This window comes from Leptodactylus fuscus, chromosome 2, assembly GCF_031893055.1.
Source record: "Leptodactylus fuscus isolate aLepFus1 chromosome 2, aLepFus1.hap2, whole genome shotgun sequence".
Taxonomy (NCBI): Eukaryota; Metazoa; Chordata; class Amphibia; order Anura; family Leptodactylidae; genus Leptodactylus; species Leptodactylus fuscus.
In genome coordinates this window covers 252,697,217-252,722,174 of record NC_134266.1, presented here as the reverse complement: position 1 = coordinate 252,722,174, position 24,958 = coordinate 252,697,217, and the positions used below count along the sequence as shown (strand labels likewise).

General features: G+C 44.6%; 1 protein-coding gene across 1 annotated transcript in view; it reads right to left on the bottom strand.

Moving 5' to 3' along the window:
• Positions 1 to 18,335, bottom strand: part of XPO4 (exportin 4) — an 83,068-nt gene extending 64,733 nt beyond the window's left edge. The window contains exon 1 of the mRNA XM_075266039.1: positions 18,254 to 18,335. Within this exon, the coding sequence (XP_075122140.1) occupies positions 18,254 to 18,319 (66 nt within the window). The 5' untranslated portion in view covers positions 18,320 to 18,335. The remainder of the gene's footprint in view (positions 1 to 18,253) is intronic.
• Positions 18,336 to 24,958: the final 6,623 nt, after the last annotated feature.

Genomic DNA, 24,958 nt, shown 5'->3' with positions numbered 1-24,958 from the left:
GTACGGAACTCGACCAATCAGCGCTGGCTCTGCTGGAGGAGGCGGAGTCTAAGATCGCTCCACACCAGTCTCCATTCAGGTCCGACCTTAGACTCCGCCTCCTCCGGCAGAGCCAGCGCTGATTGGCCGAAGGCTGGCCAATGCATTCCTATGCGAATGCAGACTTAGCAGTGCTGAGTCAGTTTTGCTCAACTACACATCTGATGCACACTCGGCACTGCTACATCAGATGTAGCAATCTGATGTAGCAGAGCCGAGGGTGCACTAGAACCCCTGTGCAAACTCAGTTCACGCTAATAGAATGCATTGGCCAGCGCTGATTGGCCAATGCATTCTATTAGCCCGATGAAGTAGAGCTGAATGTGTGTGCTAAGCACACACATTCAGCACTGCTTCATCACGCCAATACAATGCATTAGCCAGTGCTGATTGGCCAGAGTACGGAATTCGGCCAATCAGCGCTGGCTCTGCTGGAGGAGGCGGAGTCTAAGGTCGGACCTGAATGGAGACTGGTGTGGAGCGATCTTAGACTCCGCCTCCTCCAGCAGAGCCAGCGCTGATTGGCCGAATTCCGTACTCTGGCCAATCAGCACTGGCTAATGCATTGTATTGGCGTGATGAAGCAGTGCTGAATGTGTGTGCTTAGCACACACATTCAGCTCTACTTCATCGGGCTAATAGAATGCATTGGCCAGCGCTGATTGGCCGAATTCCGTACTCTGGCCAATCAGTGCTGGCCAATGCATTCTATTAGCTTGATGAAGCAGAGTGTGCACAAGGGTTCAAGCGCACCCTCGGCTCTGATGTAGCAGAGCCGAGGCTGCACAAGGGTTCAAGCGCACCCTCGGCTCTGATGTAGGAGAGCCGAGGGTGCACTTGAACCCTTGTGCACCCTCAGCTCTGCTACATCAGAGCCGAGGGTGCGCTTGAACCCTTGTGCACACTCTGCTTCATCAAGCTAATAGAATGCATTGGCCAGCGCTGATTGGCCAATGTATTCTATTAGCCTGATGAAGTAGAGCTGAATGTGTGTGCTAAGCACACACATTCAGCTCTACTTCATCGGGCTAATAGAATGCATTGGCCAGCGCTGATTGGCCAGAGTACGGAACTCGACCAATCAGCGCTGGCTCTGCTGGAGGAGGCGGAGTCTAAGATCGCTCCACACCAGTCTCCATTCAGGTCCGACCTTAGACTCCGCCTCCTCCAGCAGAGCCAGCGCTGATTGGCCGAATTCCGTACTCTGGCCAATCAGCACTGGCTAATGCATTGTATTGGCGTGATGAAGCAGTGCTGAATGTGTGTGCTTAGCACACACATTCAGCTCTACTTCATCGGGCTAATAGAATGCATTGGCCAATCAGCGCTGGCCAATGCATTCTATTAGCGTGAACTGAGTTTGCACAGGGGTTCTAGTGCACCCTCGGCTCTGCTACATCAGATTGCTACATCTGATGTAGCAGTGCCGAGTGTGCATCAGATGTGTAGTTGAGCAAAACTGACTCAGCGCTGCTAAGTCTCTGCATTCGCATAGGAATGCATTGGCCAGCCTTCGGCCAATCAGCGCTGGCTCTGCCGGAGGAGGCGGAGTCTAAGGTCGGACCTGAATGGAGACTGGTGTGGAGCGATCTTAGACTCCGCCTCCTCCAGCAGAGCCAGCGCTGATTGGTCGAGTTCCGTACTCTGGCCAATCAGCGCTGGCCAATGCATTCTATTAGCCCGATGAAGTAGAGCTGAATGTGTGTGCTTAGCACACACATTCAGCTCTACTTCATCAGGCTAATAGAATACATTGGCCAATCAGCGCTGGCCAATGCATTCTATTAGCTTGATGAAGCAGAGTGTGCACAAGGGTTCAAGCGCACCCTCGGCTCTGATGTAGCAGAGCTGAGGGTGCACAAGGGTTCAAGTGCACCCTCGGCTCTCCTACATCAGAGCCGAGGGTGCGCTTGAACCCTTGTGCAGCCTCGGCTCTGCTACATCAGAGCCGAGGGTGCGCTTGAACCCTTGTGCACACTCTGCTTCATCAAGCTAATAGAATGCATTGGCCAGCACTGATTGGCCAGAGTACGGAATTCGGCCAATCAGCGCTGGCCAATGCATCCCTATGGGAAAAAGTTTATCTCACAAAAATCACAATTACACACCCGATAGAGCCCCAAAAAGTTATTTTTAATAACATTCCCCCCTAAATAAAGGTTATCCCTAGCTATCCCTGCCTGTACAGCTATCCCTGTCTCATAGTCACAAAGTTCACATTCTCATATGACCCGGATTTGAAATCCACTATTCGTCTAAAATGGAGGTCACCTGATTTCGGCAGCCAATGACTTTTTCCAATTTTTTTCAATGCCCCCAGTGTCGTAGTTCCTGTCCCACCTCCCCTGCGCTGTTATTGGTGCAAAAAAGGCGCCAGGGAAGGTGGGAGGGGAATCGAATTTTGGCGCACTTTACCACGTGGTGTTCGATTCGAACATGGCAAACACCCTGATATCCGATCGAACATGTGTTCGATAGAACACTGTTCGCTCATCTCTAATGACGTCCCATGGAGCCTTAGCCTACATAGGGGAAATACACAGAATTTCCTAAACTAACAGGTTCTATCTTAGAAACCTCACGCTACAAGGAATGCAAGTCCAACAAGCAGACAGTCTCTTGACCGCAAAGAAAAACAAACAGATAATACCTCGAAGGCCAAAGCCACAAGTGTTACAGGAGGAAAGGGGAACAGAACTGGACGACAGGGAAGACCTCAGCGAACTACGTATACGACTTGTCATATACTCACATGTACTACAAGTATCACTCCGGCCACCCAGCTGGGCAAGAAACTGCAGAGGACCTGGTTCAGAGTAACCAAACTTTCCAACATTTGATGTTCTGCCAGTATTTGTGTCATTCATATATTTCGTAATTTACTTTCTTAACAAATTTTGGCTTCCTTCTGTGATTTTTTTCACTCTTTCCCTTGCTTTATATTTAGAGCTGTGCCCTTGCTAGTGGGGGTAAAGCAGAGAAAATAAGGCTGGGGAAGGGTCACTTCTATCTCTGGAATGACAAAACGTAGAAACTTGCTCCTGGTGTCATATGAAGGAGGAGATGCTCATCTTCCATATGCAGTACTATCTCTATTATGTCCAGAGATATCACTGGTTGAAGACACCGTTGAGATCAGTAGCAGCCGCGGTTGTACACAAGTATCGCTTCTTCTATACACCACCACAAACATGTCTGATATACACCCTTGTAAAGGGATCCTCCCCTACCCAAGCCAGTACACTGTACACAGCGAGAAGAAAAGCACAGCTCCTGTTTTCAATGGGAGACAGGTTGAAGCAGGGACACGGCCGCAGTACAAGACACTCCGCTTATCCAACTCATTCAGCTCGGACTAATCAATGAGTGAAAGTTGTGGCGGAAATCCAACGCTCTACATCGGCTTTAGCCATAAGGAGCTTGACTGCTGGAAAATGAAGAGAAACCTGAGCCGGAAGGCAGCCTCAATTCCTCTTTATATGCCACCATCTGAACAGACCCAAAGACAAGTGGAGGAAACCTTTAAAGTGATTCAATCATTAAAATGCTATTTTTTTCGTCCCTAACACGTAGGAATAGCCTTAAGAAAGGCTATTCTTCTCCTCCTACCTTTAGAAGTCTTCTCCGCGCCGCTGTTAGGTAGAAATCCCGGTTTTCTCTGTATGCAAATTAGTTCTCTTGCAGCACTGGGGGCGTCCCCAATGCTGCAAGAGAACTCTCAAGCACCGCCTCTATTTTCGCCTGGAACGGACTCTCCTGAGTCTTCTTTCAGTGCTGGTTCCAAACTTATAGGCTCTGCTGTCGGGCCTCGGGCAGAGCAGACTGCGCATGACCGTCGCCATTTTCTTGTGGCCGCTTACCCCAGCTTACTGTGAAAATGGTCGCTTACATTAGTTTACTGTGTAAGCGGCCACAGGAAAATTTCCGTGGGCATGTACAGTCAGCTCAGCCCGACAGCAGAGCCGACTGCGCATGCCTAGAAGTTTGAAGCCAGCGCTGAAAGAAGATGCAGGGAGAGGCCATTCCAGGCGAAAACAGAGGCGGCGCTGGAGAGTTCTCTCGCAGCATTGGGGACGCCCCCAGTGCTGCAAGACAACTCCTATGCATACAGAGAAAACCGTGGTTTCTACCGAACAGCGGCACGGAGAAGACTTCTAAAGGTAGGAGAAGAATAGCCTTTCTTAAGGCTATTCCTACGTGTTAGGGACAAAAAATTAGCATTTTAATGATTGAATCCCTTTAATATGGACCTATTACACTGTAGTCATATCCCAAGTGAAACTTTGTCCATGTGCTTACCAGACTTAGCAGCTCGAACATCATTCCAGGAGAGGGGCTCTTAGCATTATAGTTACCTATGCTGCTAGGAGTTCCTGCCTACCAGTGACAATGTCCTGTACTATAAGCACTATAGGCCAGCATGTAGTGTAGGGGCAGGGACTTCTAGCAGCATAGGTAACTATAAGGCTAGTAATGCCTCTTCTGGCAGGATAGTCAGGTTAGTAAATTTGGCAAACAGACAGACAGATTCACTGCCATGTGACTGTGGCTTCATAAAGTTTTTTTTTTTGGGGGGGTGGGGGTTCAAACAGATATACAACAATACAGACTATAGACATTTTGTAGCACACACTTTAAACACATGCCAATACCGCCAATCCATAACCCAATTACCTAACCTTATAAATACAGGGTGGATACAACACTGAATTATACAATTATAGAAGGCAAATTGTACCAAAACATCGGTGGTGGGATCAGTTAGTGGAATACTACCAACCGAACATGCTGGGAAAACTACTAGAACAAGTGTCACAGGGAACAGTGCTTGTCCATGTCAGGTCTACAAATACACCCCGCAAGCCACAGCTACGTCTCCATTGCTCAGGATGAATACCTGTAATTTGCCATGTAGAGAGCCCGGCACAAAGACAAGACATGCCGGGGATCTGCCTCCAGAACAATGCCTCCTGACTGAAATCCCGGGTCTGCAGATGTCCACCCACTTTACAGCTCATTTTTTGGCCTCAAAATGTCAAACTAAACAATAGTGTTGCTCTTCGTCTTCTCTACCCTTTGAGATGCTGCTGGAGATTTTGCTATTACACATTGTACAACATAAGATCTGCTTTGTTTCTGCAGTTCCATCTTCTGTCTACGTCCGCCAGCAGGTAAATCACGTCTGTAGGACGGGCACCGCACATTACAAGTAACAGTCTTCATATTGTCCTATGTACGCTGCATTTGGGACGTCTTTAGACCCTTTTACTTGGGGCTAAAATAATTTAATAAAAGAGAATCCTTCCTCCCCGTTCTTCACTCAGTACCCCATGCTGAGAGTGAAGACACAATGTTAGAAATTTTAGCTAATTTATTGAAAGGAAAAACTAAAACCTTGCATTGCCATAAGTATTCAGACCCTGGGCAGGGATTACAACCTCTGGTCGTCTTGGGTATGATGCCATAAATTTTGCACAACTGGATTAGGCATTTGGATTTCTGTCGATCTTTTTAAGCTCTGTCAGGTTGGGTGCGGACAGTCAGTGGGCAGTCATTTTCAGGTCTCTCCAGAAAGGTTTGATTGGGTTCATGTAAGAATTGTCCCCAAGCCGGTCTTCTCCTGTGTTGGAGAAGTCCAGTCCAGTCTGACATCCAAAACCCTCTGGATTAGGTTTTCATTATAGGAATCTCTCCATTTTACTCAATTTAGCTTTCCCTCAACCCTGAACAGTCTCCTCACCCAAGCCACTGAAAAATACCACCACAACATGGGCACACAGGATCTTCAGAGCTCAGCCAGAGTGACCATTGGGTCCTTGGTCACCTCTTTTGCCAAGACCCTTCTCTCCCAATTACATAATTCGGCAGAGAAGTCAGTTCTGGCTGTTCTACACTCCCTCCATGTAAGAACTATGGAGGCCATTGTGCTTTTGAGGATTTTCAGTGCAACAGAATCTTTTCTCTCACCTCCACACAATCCTGTCTGAGCGCTACAAGCAGTTCTTTCATCTTATGGCTCGGATCCCTTAGATCAGGGGTCAGCAACCTTCGGCTCTCCAGCTGCTGTGAAACTACAACTCCCAACATGCTCCATTTGCTTCCATGGGATTATCAAGAACAGCAGAGCAAGTATGCATGCTGGGAGTTGTAGTTTTAGAACAGCTGGAGAGCCAAAGGTTGCCTACCCCTGCCTTATAAGATTATAACAAGGTCCGTGTGGTTTCTGCAAGAAAAATCTGAGAGAACAGTACTGCTTGCAGGAGTTTCCTCTCCGCATTTTTCACGCGGAGAGGGGAATGGAATCCCAGAACGCAGATGTGATCCGGACCTCAGATGGTCAAGACAAAATAGGAGGCCCAAAGAGCTCAAGTATAAATGCCATAGAAAAGGCTCTGTACACTTCTATCTATGCAAAATTGGAGATTTTCCTCTGTAATATTTTGAAAGTTTTCTAAAATTCTGTTTTACATTCTCATTATTGGTATTAAATTGATGCTAATTTGATTGGTATTTTTTTTTGTTTATTCATATCAAAATGTGAAGCCTGAATATTTTCCTCAATGTATTGTACCTATACCCTGCATATGGACCAATACAAGTGTCTGGGACGGCCTCACGGAATCACTGACATTTTCCAGTAGCTGCTGCATTTCCCCCCCTCGGCTTATACTCCAGTGAATAAGTTTTCCCAGTTTTTTGTGGTCGGCTTATATTCGGGTCGGCTTATACTCGAGTATATACGGTATTACACATTCACATGTAATATGGGTGTGCGGCAGTTACCAGGAAAGAAATGCAATCATCATATGGTGCTCTGCGTGGCGTGGGATTTGAGAATACATGGCACAATTCATACAGAACGCAACACGAACAAATATCCTATTTTTCTTATGCGTGCTGTCCATTATAAGTCTGTACAAATTGGTGATTGGCCATATCCCTAATAACGCTATACACTTGGCTCCAAAGGGGCAGCTCACAGGCTGAAGTCCAATCTTTTAGACAGTGCGTAAAGGGAGTCTGCCAGCAGGAGAATCCATTTCCAGCTCATGACAGTAACGCGGAGGCTTCTACATTTTCCAAAGATGTCTTTCTTATTCCACTTTGCAGCTCCATTTTCGTGTAAAACAGGATTTTATTCACAAGCAAATTAGCTGAGTGGGGTCTAGGGGTCTTCTCTTACAGGAGCATCACAAATATGATTTTTACACCGGGTCCAAGTGGAATCCAATTCAACCGCAAAAACAATCCATCTCATGCATGTGAATGGGGTTTCCACAGGCCTGTTATTGTAATGAAGGGAAAGCAGTATGGAATTTATTTCCTATGGATTGAACATAGAAAAGCCAAGGATTACTATCTCCAAAAAAATAGCAGAGGGACTAATCCTCATGCAGATCTGTGACATCCTAGGATCCGCCTGTGATCTTTGCCGCCCCACCATACGTGACAATGTGTCAGTTTTGGAATTCCTTGTGATTTATGCAGAAAAAAAACTAAAAGTTGAAATAATAGACGTCAGAAAAGTCTTAAGGCTAAAGCCCCATGTTGCGAAAACCAGAAAAAACAATACTTGTTGACGTGACAGCACGATGAAACCGACACGCTTTTCTACAGTGTTTTTCCGCAATGTGCGGATGGGAAAAGCCGGAGTCTCATTCGCTTTTCTGGTACTGTAACATGCAGCATTTTTGTATTTTTGCTGCGTTTCGGCAATGTGGGGGCCTTAGTCTAAAAGTTCAAAGCTTCGAGCGCGGCTGTACGTAGAAAAAAAATTCTTTTTAAGCACCTCTTTGTGAATGTCAACTTGTTCAAGCAAACGGATGTTTCCTTCATTCCTCAGGCAGGGCTCTTTATACAGCAGAAGAAGCGTCTGCACCTCTGGAATGTTCCAATATATTCTGCTGACAGTGCACCAGAGTACGGCATCCAAAGGAAGGCAGGAACCAAGGCTGGCCATGTGTGAGGGCACAGAAGAGGTGGGGACGTTATAGAATAGCTCATCGAGATTGCTGAGGTGGTAAGTGTCTGTTTATCACCCCATCAAAAAATTAAAAAAAAATTAAAAAAAATTTAAAATGATAATGTTATATTTTCAATACAAAAATAAATGTATTGTCCAGAAGGATTATTTGATAAATAATAAAGAGGAATATAAGAAACTAGGTAAGATCTCTTGTGGAAGAATAAGGTGTCCTTCTCAAGACGTTTCTCCTTCATTCAGATTCTTTCCTCTAATAGCAGCAGTATTTCAGCATCCAGGCTTGCACACAGAAGTCTATAGAGAGGGGAGGGGCAGAAGGAGTTTGCTACACAGTTCATTGATGTATTGCTTCATTCCGGTGGACCATTATCTTATTGGATATAGTAGTCTCTAAGGAGCCATCATCATTACCACATGAATCAGAGGTGAACAGCTGTCGTTATCGGTAAGTCTTTCCCAGCGGTCTCCTCCTACCTCACAGTAGACTTCTATGTTACAAGCTCAGCCTAAGAAAGATAGACAGTGGCATTTTTCTTTACCAAGATGTATTCCAAATCTTATATTCAGTTGTACCCAGCATGCCTTGGCATTCACAGACCACGGTAATATTTTGGTCCAGTTTGTATATTAGAATTACAGATGCACTATAGAAGATTTCCAGACAGACAACTCAAGTCACATACTATCTAATGTCAATCTGAGGTAAAACACATCACGAGACTTACATGATCTACAACTACACATAAGGCTATGGCACAAGTCCAAGTGTGAACATCTTGCGCAATCCTTACCGCGCTTAGCAATGAATGCATAGATCACTCAAAACCAAGACTTGGATTGTTAGTGTTACAGGGCACCCCAATGGTTTTTGTGGCCCCACATAGCAAAAAAAAAAAAAGAAAAAAAACCCGCAGGAAAAAAAAAAAAAGCTAAAAACTAGAGTTGATTCGAATACCTCGCTCCATAGGAATGCATGTTAGCAACCGGCGCTTAACCCCTTAGTGTTTGGCCGCCTCCATGCATTCCTATGGGAGCGAGGTATTCGAAACTATAGTTTCGACTACTATTCGTTCGCCTCTACTAAAAATGCATTAGTTTTTTTCTGCCTTTTTTTCATTGAGGTTTTTGCCGATTTTTGTTCCCTTATTAAATCTATAGGGAAAATGTTTGCAATTCTGTAAGAGTACTCTGTGATAAGAGTATGCACTTGGAGATTCATCCCTCAAGGTTCGCCCAGCGGTTGCGCCACATGATCATTGAGACCCAATCATTGAGGCCAGGAGAGGCGAGTAACATTTTTTGTCAGTCTCCCCTGGGCTTCCACTTATTATAATCTGGAATCTGAAGAGACACCAGAGTATAATAGCAGCTTTGGTTGAGACATGTTTAAAACTGCAGGTGGAACCTCACAAATATTGAAATAACCGGGGCAACACGGTGGCTCGGTTGGTTAGCAATGCAGCCTTGCAGCGCTGGAGTCCTCGGTTCAAATCCTGCCAGGAACAACATCTGCAAGGAGTTTGTATTTTCTCTCCGTGTTTGTGTGGATTTCCTCCCATTCTACAAAGAAATACTGATAGGAGAAAGGGAAAATAAAAATGTACATTGTGAACCCTATATATGGGGGCTCACAATCTACACTTTAAAATATATATATATATATATATATATATATATATATATATATATATATATATATATATATATATAGTATGTAATAACTGAACCGCACCAGTTATCTGGATGGACGTTTGGTTTTGGTAATTTTTCAATTAAGTGTCCTGCCTTAACCCCGTACCTTCATTCACAATTACGAACGGAAACCATTGGCGTGTGCATGGAGCCTAAAGGAGGCTTCCAAGTTTAGAATACTGATGATCTATAGCACCACGGGCCCATCAAACAGCAACGAGAAGGCACAGCAAGAGCTGCAACCCTACTGATCTCTAGGGCAGAGTTGTTATGCCCTATACACAAGTTTCCTGGTATACGAAGCATGAAAAAAAAGTTTCTGCAGAAACTTTGCAACTAAAACCAGCACAGTGCAAAAAGTAGGAAGTAGATGGCTCTGTACACTGTGTAGTGACAGTATTGTGCTACTTCAGCACCCAATAGGATGACTGTATGGGTTTATGCCAATAGTTAAAATACATTGCAATGTGTTAGTATTGCTGTGTATTATATTGGAGACTCGTAGAATTCTACAACTTGGCGCAGGTTGATTTACTTATTTGGGGTTAAAAACCGTTTGCTACTGCTGTGAAGCCAACGTGTTATGAAATGGCTGGGCTTGTTCTGGACAACTGGTCTGAAACTATTCGATGGGCCAGACCACCGACTCAGACTTCTTCATATATGTCTGACGGGACAACAACAAAAAAAAGTCACAGAGAGGGTAACAGGTATTGGGGGGGGGGGGATAACGGAGTAGGAGGGCAGCTGGGGCAAGTGATGTCATCTGTGCACTTGTTCTGTTTGGTGAACTACAGAGGACCCTTCTCCCCTTCTTGTACAGGCATATTTAATATGGGCTGAGCCCGTGCCTATCTAGTCATTGGACTCTACAGAGAGAACAAAAAGGGTATTTATATGGTTCGGCCATGGAGAGGCTCCGTCAAAAATTTACACCGGAAACCCAAGGAACGGACAGAAATGACTTTATACTAAAAAAAAAAAAAAAAAAAAAAAAAAATCAATATTAAATCTGCAAACTGTATAAAGAAGTTTTTTTTTTCTAAAAATGACAGCAACTGACAGCTGTGTCCTTCAGTATATAATGTTCGCCCTTGTTATATAGCATAGCTCCTGCAGATGTGCAGTTACAGCAAATTCTCCAGATGCCTGCCATTACAGTTCCAGCATTGCTAACCGTATAATGGGCCATGTCACCCGCGCCTACACAAGAAAGGCCACGCTTATTTGCATACTTCTATGACCACCGAACATAAAACCTACAGGTGTTACGATGCCACACGGAAACCCACGCAGAGAAAAAAAAATTAAAAATTCACTAAAAATTATAGAAAATAATAAAAATTTAAATCAGGTTTGTATATGAACTTGTAATATATAGTCAATAGGAAAACTGGGACTAAAGTGTACAGCACACAAAGTATACAAAGTCAGTCAGATCGGTAAGCTTTTACCTGTAGGCTGGGTTTTTACACTATGATTCACGGGATTTGATCACATTGCGATAACGGCTGCGTGTACATGACCTGAAGAGATTTATTCGCAGCTATCCGTAATCGCTGCCTGCTATCTGGAACTAATCTTCAGGTGGAACTAATGTAATGAAGCGACTGCTGCAGGGGACTGTGTAGGGTTTCCGAAATTGAATTAGTGTATGGCTGTCACATAACTAACCACTGGGACGCCAGGACTGGGGTCGGACAAGGCGCATACTGGGGCTGAGCAATTAATCGAAATATAATCAAAAATCACCTCAGTGAACCATTATGTCCATGCTCGCACCAACTATTGTGTATTCATGGCGTACTGTCACACACAGTCATTGGCTAAAGGATATGTCACTCATTGTACACTATCCAGGTGAATAATTGGAACCGAAATTTAGTGGCATGACATATCACGGAAATAGGAAGCATGGTATGTAAGGGCTACTTCACACAGAGTTTGCGGAATCCGTCTCAAAATCTGCTGCCAAAAACAACTCCCATTGACTTGACGTGAGCCACGCGCTACTTTTTTCGCTAGCTAGTAGTGGATAAATGAAGCGACATGCCATATCTTGCCGCGGATTCCGCGGCTGACTCAGCCATGGCACGAGACTCCCTCCAGATTAAGTCCATTCATTCGGGCCTAATCCGGAGCAGAATGCCGTGACGGGGTGCTGGTGCACTGCATCGGCATTGTGTCGCGGCTAGCCGCGTGGTATGTTCACACGTGGAATCCATTTTCCGCCGTGTGAACATACCCTAAAGAAGGGTTCATACTAAGCTTGAAAAAGCACCTGAGAAGTGCAAAACGATCGTCGCTGTTTTTCCATCTCTGCATGCCTCTCTCTAGTTCTTGTTGTTAATGAAGTGGAATAAAGCCTGAAAAGTTTTAATGACTCCTTGGGTGAGTGCCCCCATTATTTCGATTTTTGCTGTATACCCTAAAAAGGATCAACCGTTAATTCATCATAATCTAGGTAAAGTGTTTAACTAATCGAGATATTGATTCAAGTCCTAATCGCATAGCAATAGCACTCACACTGTGTTGTATTTCCTGAAGAGCTGAAATCCCATTCACTGTGCCGCTACTGTACATTGCAGCAAGTGGATGCGAATCTCATTCAAGTAGAACCAGTGCGGTCCCAGGCTTAAAAGGGTCCTCCAGGGTTTTTACCTTGGGGTCTTGTGATCGAAATCAGCACCTGGCTACGCCTCCTCCCTCCCTTTCCCCATGTCCAGAGGTAGTTACCCATGCTATAGGGTTGGCAGACAATAGTAAAGAGAAGCAAACCGAGGGCCAGATGTTGGTCCAGACCATGTGACCCAGGGTCAGAGCCAACCGAGAAACCCTAAGGTACGGGTTACAAGAAACACTAACGCGTAAATCCAGTATCGTCGCTGTAAAATTATCCAAAAAGCAGAAAATTTCTTCCTTTAGGTAGTCACAATCAGCCTAAAAGGGCTCAAAGTACACAAAAAAGTACCTGCCGGTCAGTGGGAAAGAATAACTGTGCAGATTCAGGGCTAGTCCAGAGCCACTTATGTACACATACAGCAGGCCCAGAAGTTTTTGGGCTATTTTCCATTACGATCGGAGATGCTTAGCTAGTAAAATTTATGGCAGCTTTCCCATCCCTAGACCATATGATCATCGACTCAACCCCAACCTAAGGCCAAAATTAGAGGCAACTATAGTATAGAAATTAATCTAAAAAAAAAAAAAAAAACCTCTCGACAGACCGTTTTGAAGATAGAAGTTCCAGACATTATTCACACGTACGTTTTATTTTCTATCTACCGCTTTACAACTTTACGTTATCCATCCAAAGGGCCACACGAACTCCAAACACGTGTCCACAAAAAACACCAGACGCCATACCTGTGTACTGTCCATGAATATCAAGGACCCACTGACTTGAATGAACCCGCCTGTACTCCGGATTTACCAAATGCAACTTTTTAAAAAGTCACAAAAGTTGTCACAATCTCACCCCAATGAGGGAGCAGAACAGACAGTGGAGTTAAGACTTATAAATGCGCCAAATGTCATGCGACTTTTCAGAAGTTTGTTGCAACTTACACCAAAGCAGACTCCAGTAAAATGGATCGGATTTTAAAAATTCTTCTCTTGATAAATTTCCACCCGTAGAAGTTAAAGGGATTCTACCATTAAAAATCTTTTTTCTGTGGCTAACACGTCGGAATAGCCTTTAGAAAGGCTATTCGTCTCTTACCTTTAGCTGTGATCTCCGTCGCGCCGTTCCTTAGTAATACCGGTTTTTACCGGTATGTAAATTAGTTCTCTGGCAGCGATGGGGGCGGGCCCCCGCGCTGAAAATGCGATGAGGGCGTCCCCACCGCTGCCCGAGAACAGGATCCTGCACCGCCTCTGTCTTCTGCTGGATCCTCCGCTTATTTCTTCAGCAGAGTCACCTCTGTCGGATCATACAGTAGTAGAGCAGACTGCACATGCTCGCAATTGCAGGGTCGGAACTATGGCCGCGCATGCGCAGTCGGCTCTACTAGTGTACGAGCCGACAGAGGTGACGCTGCTGAAGGAAGAAGGGGAGGATCCAGCAGAAGATAGAGGCGGCGCAGGATCCTGTTCTCGGGCAGCGGTGGGGACGCCCTCATCGCATTTTCAGCGCTGGGGCCCGTCCCCATCGCTGCCAGAGAATTAATTTACATACCGGTAAAAAACGGTATTACTAAGGAACGGCGCGGCGGAGATCCCATCTAAAGGTAGGAGACGAATAGCCTTTCTAAAGGCTATTCCGACGAGTTAGCCACAGAAAAAAAAAAGTTTTTTTAATGGTAGAATCCCTTTAAAGGATCCATGTGGAAAACACAGACAGAACTCACTGATGTGTGAACAAAGTCTAAAATATACACCTAGGAGACATTTGTAGGACTCCACTCATTTGACAAAGGCCAAAATGAATGCCCTCCTGGCCCACGTTAGGCCAGTATTTATTTATTTTTACTTTTTTCAAAGAGTTTTACAGAAAAGCACATTAGAAAGGTTAAAAGGTCACTTTTTTTTTTTTTTTTTTTTTTTTACACTTTTGCAATGCAGAGGTTGAAAACCAGCCCAGCCGCAGCAAAAACTAGCTTTTCAGCTGCTTTTTGTTGCAGGCAAGTCCACTGTGACCTGTGTGGCCTTTCACCTAGAAAGCTCTGCTAGACTTACCCTTACCTGGCAAGACAAATCAAGGGGTAAGGGGCACTAGGTCAGACACTGCTATTATCAAGCACACCACACGGCATCTTTATATGCACCAACTCCAGCCATGGGCCTCTGAGTAAAGAGCACATGAAGACTTACAGGATCCAAGACGCCCATACCCAGAAGCCAGCTGGCAACCTTGACATGAATGTTCTGACCCATCACTTGGACAATATTCTTGATAGAGTCCTCCTTCCTGCGGAGAATATATTTTTTTTCTTTCCCTTTCAACAATAATGATTCCTCATGTACAAACTTTCCATCATAGCAAAATACCTTTGTGTATAAAAGCAGAGAGGAAAGGACACGTCCAAATTGGTGGTGTAATGAAGGACATCCTGCTTGTTCTCCAGAAGACAAAATTTGAAGCATCATTTGCAGAGGTATACCCACAGTTTGGTCCAGGGCAATATATAATTTATTTATTTATTTATTTATTAAATGTAGATTGTCAGCCCCATATAGGGATCACAATGTACTTTTTTTTCCCTATCAGTATGTCTTTGTAGAATGGGAGAAAACCCACACAAACACAGGGAGAACATACAAACTCCTTGCAGATGTTGTACCTGGTGGGATTTGAACCCAGGACTTCAGCGCTGCAAGGCTACAGTGCTAACCACTGAGCCACCGTGTTCCCGCTAGTCCAGGGCAATATTGTGGTCACATGGTATACAAAGCGTCGGGCTCAATGGCTTTCCTGTAACAACGTCTACTATTGACATGTCAGGCCGACCAGCCAGATATCCGTTCAGGCAACACCTACAGTGGCAGCCAAAAAAATGCACCACCAGTGGATTTTGTCAAATGTATGTGATACGTATAAATGGAGTCCCTGCAGATGGTACGTATACCTCCTACCACAAAATCGACTGAAAAATGTACAAAATTGTCAAATACTCGTCATCCAGTAGACAAGAGGATAGAAATAGAAAAAGACAAGACATCAATCATTACATTTTGTGAAATGGTGCGGGGTTTTTTAGCCGCCATTGTATCTCTTCAAACTGTCCATAAACATGTGCAGTGCACGTTTACTTCAATAAGAAAAGAAGCTGCTACAAATCTAAGCCTCTGTTCACACCACTTTTCAGAACATTCATTGTGGGGGTCTCTCATCCATTCCTGCCAAAACTGACCACTTTGGCTAACTTTACTTGATGTATAGTGCCTTCAATCTAATCCTAGAATATCTGGAATAGGGGACACTCCTCGCTCACACGTGTCAGATTGCTATAGGAAAACACTTCTGTTGCAGAAGTAACTTTCGACATGACAAGGACCAGAACAACGGACTGCTAAAACAGAAGACACCAATGGTATCCGATGGACACCATTGACAATAACGGGGATCCATTGGGTGTCCTTTTTTTTAATCTGAGACCACTGGAAAAAGCAAAAAAAAATAAAAAAAATTGTGGCACTCACTGCAACAGAGTCTCCGGCACAGAAGTGCACCCAGCCTTAAAGGGATTCTATCATTTAAACACATTTTTTTCTCCCAACCACATTGGAATAGCCTTAAGAAAGGCTATTCATCTCCAACCTTTAGATGTCTTCTCCAGGCCGCCGTTCGGTTGAAATACCGGTTTTCGACGGTATGCAAATGAGTCCTCTCGCAGCATTGGAGGCGGGCCACAGCACTCAAACAGCACTGGAGGCATCCTCAAAGCTGCCAGAGAACTCTCCAGCGCTGCCTCCATCTTCGTCAGGAACATCATCTTCCTGTGTCTTCTTCTGGCGCAGGCTTTGAAACCTGTCGGCTTTGGGCCTCGGGCAGAACCTACTGCACATGCCTGCAGCCACGAGAAAAATGGCCACTTACACAGTAAGTAAGCGGCCATTTCCTTGTGGCCTGTGGGCATGCGCAGACGGCTCTGCACAAGGCCTACAAGTTTCAAAGCCTGCGCCGAAAGAAGACACAGGAAGATGACGTTCCTGACGAAGATGGAGGCAGCGCTGGAGAGTTCTCTGGCAGCATTAGGGAAGCCCCCCCCCCCCCCCCCAGTGCTGTTTGAGTGCTGGGGCCCGCCCCTATTGCTGCGAGAGAACTCATTTGCATACCGGCAAAAAAACAGTATATTAAGTGAGCGGTGGCCTGGAGAAGACATCTAAAGGTAGGAGACGAATAGCCTTTCTTAATGGTGAAGGTCATCGAAATATACACAAATTTTTGGGCCGAATCAGTTAAGAAAAATGTATCATATTGTGAACACATAAATGGACCCCGAGACCTTATTTACACATTTACCAGTAGTGGAATATAGAGATGAGCGAGTACTGTTCGGATCAGCCGATCCGAACAGCACGCTCGCATAGAAATGAATGGACGTAGCCGGCACGCAGGGGGTTAAGCGGCCGGCCGCCGTCAAAGCGGAAGTACCAGGTGCATCTATTCATTTCTATGGAGCGTGCTGTTCGGATCGGCTGATCCGAACAGTACTCGCTCATCTCTAGTGGAATATTGAAGCTGATGGACCCAGGGGGTTCCGGCCATGTCACGATCCGATCCCGGAGTCATGTGATCGATGGTGGCCTTCAGTCTCCAAGTCTGCTTCACCCCTCCTCCACCAGCTACAATAACCTGGGACAGGTAAATTAACAGTCCCTGGACAACCCCTTTAAGAGACTCGGGGCTTTGCTGTATTCTTACTAGACTGCGGGAATGGTCCATTACATAATAGGACAGGTCCTGCTTTTGTCCATTTTCACAAATCCCTGAACAGACTCCAGTCTATGAGGGATCGGTAACAATGACTGTCCCACAATTACCAACAGGCTGCGAAATACAAGTAATTTCACCGATTTACATCACAGTCATGTCAATGAAGCCTCAAGGTCTGTGAATAGGGACATAGATCTTCCGTACTAGAAATGCAAGCGGAAAACCCTCAGCATTTACAGTAATGGTAAAGTTAACGAGATTTTGCTAAACTTCAAAAAAAAAAAAAAATGCAGCAGAAATCAACTACATTTGGTGCGGGACCCGAAAGCTCCAGCATGTCAATGCGGTGGATTAGACGGATTTCACTCTTTGCAAACATATAAGGTAAAATCCGCAACAAAAAAGATGCAAAATTCGGCAGCGCAAATTTTGGATTAATATGCAGAGATGGAAAATCCAGAGTCAATTCTGTACGGACGTACGCCAATAAAGCATGCCCACTATTTATCCCGTTCATCACATCAGTCCCAAAATCCATTTCTAATGAAGGGGTCAGTGGGGGCATAATTGCATCCCCCAACAAAATTGGGGCTCACCCCACTTGTCAAAGCCACCGACACACGCAAAGGTCCGTTGCTATCTGTAGTGGAGGGGGGGGGGGGTCACATCACTTCATGGAGATGATTTGGGAACATGTTTCAGCACCATCGTGGGGGTCTCAAAGGATCGGACCCCCCAATAGATGAACCAATCACCATATTGTGGGGCAGCTACAATGCCGATCACACCCAGATTATTATAGTGACCGAGGCAAAGCCAAATACCCCTCCAGGGGTAACCAGTGCTAGGGGCAACACCAGCTGGGCAGTGCCAGCACCTGTACGTATGGACAGAACTGGATCTGGAGAGGAGATGGAGGGATCTCATGTGTAGATCCTGTGATCCAGAGTATAAGACATTGCAATAAGCACAAGGGGAAAGAAGCAGATGGGATAGACAGGAAGGGACCGGACAGCAGCCCTTGCCCCAGCACGGTGTGGGCACCTGCCCCTCGCACACGATGCCCAGCATAGCCCTCAGGTGCCAGTCACACACACAGCCCGGGACAGCCCGCCTCAGCCCTCCCGCCACTTCTCCTTCCTCGGCCGGACCATGCTCACCATTAAAACTTTGGCAGCGCTCTCCAGCTGGGCGATCACTTCACTCGCACCCAGCGCCGCCATCATGGGCTCTGTTCAATGACGCGCCACGCAGTGCAGTGTGGGATAAAGCGGGGAGCAGAGCCAATGGCGGCCCTGGGGGAGGGGAGGGGAGAGGGGTGAGAGGAGGGTCCTCGGACTCGCACGGAGGGGAGGAAGAGTTTAGGGAGAAGGGACCAGAAGTTTTGTGGAGACGAGCTGGCAGTATGGCGGAGCTGGGCACCACACGAGCGACCACATCGAGTCATGAGGGGGAAAGTCGTCAGAAAAGACTATAGGGGCCATGTTTAGACTAGTCAGTTAGATAAGTCAAAACCCTGAGGGGACCCTCAAAGGCTAAGTCCACATGGTGACTATGGCTGCCACTTCTGTCCTGCCAGCAAAGATGGCCATGTCACCCTGAGATTACTTCATCAATGTAAGCGAATGGAGAGTCCAAGGGTGCGACAATACAACTTCTAGTCACAAAAAGGTCGCGCACCGGTGTCAAAGCTACAGAGCTGTGATGGCGAACCTATGGCACGGGTACCAGAGGTGGCACTCAGAGCCCTCTCTTTGGGCGCCCGTCCGTGGAGCAGATTGTACTGTGTGGGGGCCACTGTGGAGCAGATTGTATGTGTGAGGGTCACAATGGATCAAATTGTACTGTGTGGGGGCCACTGTGGAGCAGATTGTACTGTGTGGGGGCCACTGTGGAGCAGATTGGACTGTGTGAGGGTCACAGTGGAGCAGATTGGACTGTGTGAGGGTCACAGTGGAGCAAATTGTACTGTGTGAGGGCCCCTTCACACGGCGTAAGCGCTCAGCTCATTCCGAACCGTACACGCGAGCGCTTCTAAACACTTCCCATTCACTTCAATGGGAGCGCGCGTAAAACCGGCTTTACGAGCGCCCCATTGAAGTGAATGGAAAGTGTTTAGAAGCGCTTGCGTGTACGGTTCGGAATGAGCCGAGCGCTTACGCCGTGTGAAGGGGCCCTGAAGCAGATTGGACTGTGTGGGCGTCACAGTGGAGCAGAAATTTCTATAAAGCCCCATTCGTATGACCATATTAGCAAATCTGCAATTGTGGACCTGCACGTTATTAAGGTTAAATTGCCATATTGGCATTTTGTGATAAATTAGTGGGTTTTGGGTTGCAGTTTGGGCACTTGGTCTCTAAAAGGTTCGCCATCACTGCTATAGAGGGCTCAGAGGTAACAGTGGCTACCAGCCCTAGACCCTGAGGGGGTACCAAATGTTCCTCTGCCCCATAAAATATACCACTAGGTAGGTAGGGGCCCTGTTATAGATTTTACATTGGGACCCAGGAACTTCTCATTTCACCTCTGTCAAGCACCACTGGATTTCAGTGACATCAACCATGGAGAGAAGATTAAAACTTCAAGGAGAGGATCCCCCCTCTAGTTAAAGAATTATTTTGTGTAGTTTTGTTAGGTGTAATCTGGGTTATAACTGTTTCAGGTTTAGGTGGTTTGGTTTGAAAATCTTAGTATGAACCTCACTTGGCGCACAACATGGTGTAGAAGACTCTTAGGGCTCCTAGAAAGCTATCTAATCTGCTAAAAAAAAATAAAGGGATCACTCAAAAAACACCTCCTAGATCTGAATGAATGAAATATTCTTTGTTCTGTACAAAGTTGAATGTGATGACAACAAAATCACACAAAAATCATCAATGGAAATCAAATTTATTAACCAATGGAGGCCTGGCTTTGGAGTCACCTCCAACTTTAAAGTGGAAAAACACACTATAGGCCGATCCAACTATGATGTAATGTCCTTAAAGGGGTATTCCCATGACGCTTGTTCACTAACCTGCAGGCTGTTGTGCTCTATTCACTTCTTGCTTCTCTTGGCACATAGGTGGGCGGGGTTTCACTTGCACGGGATTGGTTGTAAATTAACCGGTTAAGGACCAGGCCCAAAAGTATGTTAAAGACCAGGCCTCTTTTTTCAAAACTGACATGTGTCACTTTAAATGGCAATAACTTTGAGACGCTTTAACTTACAAAAATGATTTTGAGATTGTTTTTTTCGTAACACATTATACTTCATGTTAGTGGTAAACACTAATCAATATTTTTGCATTTATTTATAAAAAAAACTAGGAAATTTGATGGAAATTTGAAAAAAAATTGCAATTTTCAAAATGTGAAATTCTCTACTTTTCAAGCAGATAGTCATACCATCCAAATACATGAATAAATATTATCTCCCATATCTCTGCTTTATATCGGCATCATCTTTTGATTGTCTTTTAATTTATTTTGGACGTCACAAGGCTTAAAAGTGTAACAGCGATTTTCCAGATTTACAAGAAAATTCTCCAAACCAATTTTTTAGGGACCACTTCAGTTCTGAAAGTAATTATAAAGGCCTGTATAATAGAAACCCCCATAAATTACCCCATTTTCAAAACTGCACCCCTCAAATTATTCAAAACAGCATTTGGGATGTTTGTTAACCCTTTAAGCATTTCATAAGAATAAAAATAATATGGCAGTGAAATTTAGACATTTCATTTTTTTTCACTAATACATTCATTTAGACCTAAAATTAACACATTCACAAAGGGTTAAAGGAGAAAATGCATCTGATAGTTTATTGTGCAATTTCTCCTGTGCACAGAAATACCCCACATGTGGGTATAAACTGACTTTTGGGCACACGACAGTGCATGGAAGGGAAGGAGCGACACTGGGTGTTTGAACAGCAGATTTTGCTGGAATAATTTTCAGGCGCCATGCCTTATTTGCAGAGACCCTAGAGTACCAAAACAATGGAAATCCCCCAAAAGTGACCCCATTTTAGAATCCACACCCCTCACAGAATTCATCAAGGGGTATAGTCAGCATTTAGACCCTACAGTTGTTTCACAGATTTTACTAACATTGGGATGTGTAAATGAAAAATTACTAAAATGTCACTTTATCTCCAAAGTTTTCATTTTCACAAGGGGTTAAAGGAGTAAAAGCCCCCCACAGTTTGTTAAACAATTTCTCCTGAACACGGCAATACCCCATATGTGGCCATAGTATGCTGTATGGGAATATGGCGGGGCTTGGAATGGAAGGAGCGCTATTTGGCTTTTGGATGGCAGATTTTACTGGAATAATTTTAGGTGCCATGTCTCATTTGCAGAGCCCCTAGAGTACCAATACAGTGGAAACCCCCTAAAAGTGACCCCATTTTGGAAACTACACCCCCCACAGAACATATCAAAGGGTAGAGTGAGCATTTTGACCCTACAGCTGTTTCACAGATTTTATTAACATTGGGCCTTGAAAATGAAAAATTACTTTTTTTCCAACAAACTGTCAATTTAGCCCCAAATTTTTAATTTTCACAAGAGGATAAAGGAGAAAAAGCTCCATAAAGTTCGTTACACAATTTCTCCTGAACACAGAAATGCCCCATATGTGGCCATAATCTGCTGTATGGGAACATGGCGGGGCTCAGAATGGAAAGAGGGCTATTTGGCTTTTGAAGGGCAGATTTTGCTGGAATATTTTTCAGATCCCATGTCGCATTTGCAGAGCCCCTAAAGTATCAATACAGTGGAAACCCCCTAAAAGTGACCCCATTTTGGAAACTACACCCCTCATAGAATTTATCTAGGGGTAGAGTGAGTATTTTGGCCTCACAGGTGTTTCACAGATTTTATTAACATTGGGACGTGAAAATGAAATATTACTTTTTTTCCCAATGAATCGTCCATTTAGCGCCATATTTTTAATTTTGCAAATAGTTTAAGAATTAAAATCCCCCCAAAGTTTGTTACACAATTTCTTCTGAACACGGCAATACCCCATATGTGGCCATAATCTGCTGTATGGGTACATGTTGGGGCTCAGAATGGAAAGAGCGCTATTTGGATTTTGGAGGGCAGATGTTGCTGGAATAGTTTTCAGGTGCCATGTCGCATTTGCTGAGCCCCTAAAGTACCAATACAGTGGAAACCCCTCAAAAGTGACCCCATTTTAGAAACTACACCTGTCAAGGAATGTATCAAGGGGTATTATCATTTTGAGCCTAAAATGCTTCCCAAAAATTAATGTACAAAATGAAAATTGAAATTTTTAAAAATATGCCATTTCGGTGCCCAATACGTTGCACCCACTTTGTGTTGTCAGAGACCTACACTCCTAAAACTATTAAGGGGCCATCCCGAGGGGCAAAAAATTATATATGTGGGTGTAAACTGCTGCTTGGGTACACAGCAGGGCTCAGAAGGGAAGGACCACTGTGCGTTTTAGCTTTTGGGGTAGAGATTTAGAGGGACCCTCTGGGCACCATGTTGTTTTTGCAGAGCCCTGGAGGTGCCAGTAAACTGGAATTCACCAAGAAGTGACCCCATTTTGTAGGGGCAATTTTAGGGTCTCTGCAAATGTGACATGGTGTCCAAAAACGAAGAATCTAAATCTGCACTCCAAAAGCACATATTGCTCCTTCACATCTGCGCCCTGCTGGGTACCCAAATAGCAGTGTATGCCCACATGTATGACACTGGTGTACCCCGGATAACGGACTTAATGCCATATGTGGGTATAAATGGCTGTTTGGGCACAGCTGGGGACAGAAGGAAAGGAGCGCTATATTGGTTTTTGGAGCACACCATTCCACTTTTGCAAAGCCCCTGAATTGCCAATAAAGTGGAATCTGCAGACATGTCACCCCATTTTGGACACTAGCCCACTGATGGGATTTATCAAGTGGTGTAGCGAGATTTTTTTAACCCTTGAGTGTTGCATTTATTTAGTTTCCAGAAATGAAATCGCAACTGATAGAGAAGTTAAAAATGAAAATTTTACTGATTTGCCATTTCAGTGTGCAACATGTTGTGCCCGACTTATGTCAGCAGAGACACTCCAAAAACTGTTAAGCGGGTATCCTGGGCACAACAGCTTTCAGAGCGTTCATCTCTGATACAAGTCGGGCATAACATATTACGCACTGAAAGGACGTATTCCTGGAAAAATGGTCATTTTCACCTTTCACAATCAGTTTCGTATTCATTTATGGATAATAAGTTATAGCAACACTTGGGGGTTAAAAATGCTCTCTGTACCCCTGGATAAATCCTTCAGGGGTGTAGTTTCCAAAATAACATCTCATATCAGGGGATTCCACGTTACTGGCGTTTCAGCTCTGCAAAAGTGTCATGGCATCCAAAAACCAAACCGTCTGCGCTCCAAAAACCCAATAACCCTTCTTCCCTTCTGTGTCCGGCTGTGCCCCAATATCAGTTTATACCCACATATGACATTACGTCCGATAGAACGGGTACACCAGTGTCATACATGTGTCATAAACTGCAGTTTGGGCGCACAGCAGGGCGCAGAAGGGAAGGAGCGCGATGCGGCGTTTGGAGCACAGATTCAGATGTTTGGTATCTGGACGCCATGTCATGTTTGTAGAGCCTGTAAGGTACCAGAAAAGTGGATTCCCCAAAGGAGTGACCCCATTTTGAAAACTGCACCCCTCAAAGAATGTATCAGGGGGTGTAGTGAGGATTAGTATGCCAGATGTGACTGCACAGCGGATGGCGAAGAGGGAATATATAAGCGGTGCGGAGGACATTGGGGACACCAAATTCTGTACTATGTCCCAGTAGCTCCTATGATTGGGGGAGTCACTCTGGGGGTCACTTTAGGGGTCACTTCTGGTGTCCGTTCCCTCATAAGCTGTAAATATGGGGTGTCCCCTGATATCCGCTCGCACAGCTTATATATTCTCTTCCTGCCGCAGCCAGTTGTGTTCTAATAATTTGGTGATTTTTGCGGACTTTTGTCTTCACATTATTAGATGCTATATTTTCTTTATTTTTCTGGTGACGCGGCCATATAAGGACTTGTTTTTTGCGGGATGAGATGCATTTCGTAATGACACCGTTTTTGGGTGTCTACATCTTATTGAATACATTTTATTAACCCTTTTTTGCTGGATTTAAAAAAAAAAAATCAATCCTGGCATTGAGTTTTACTTTTTTAGTTTTGCGCCATGCAGCGTACAGTATAAGTAACATGTGTCCTTTATTCTGCGGGTCGGTACGGTTACGGCGATACCTCATTTATGTTATTTTTTTATGTGTTACTAGTTCTGCAGAGGAAAAACACATTTGGGGACATAAATCAATGTTTTTTGCATAGCATCTTCTGAGAGGCGTAACATTTTTATTTTTCGGTTGACAGTGTTGGTTGAGGGCTTATTTTTTGCGGGACAACCTGCGCTTTTTATTGGTACTGTTATCGGATGCATATGACTTTTTGATCACTTTTTATAGTATATTTTGTAAGGTGAGACGGCGAAAAATCATTACTTCCGGCGAGTTTTTTCCGGGGTTTTTTTCCGGCGTTCGCCGTGTACATTAAATATTATTTCAGTTTTATTGTACAGATTGTTACGGACGCGACAATACCAAATATGCATTGTTTTTATTACTTTTTAGTTCTTTTTTTATATAATTCATTTTCTATAGAGAAAAAGGGATTTTTGGGCTTTATTACTTTATTAATTTTTTTCATACACTTCATTTTATTTTTTTTTTATTTTTTTTTACTTTTTCATGTGTCCATTTAGGACACTTCAATCAGCAATACTGTGCTGATATAGAATGCCATGTGAGACACAGCCTGCAGGTGTCCCACATGGCATTCCGTAGCAG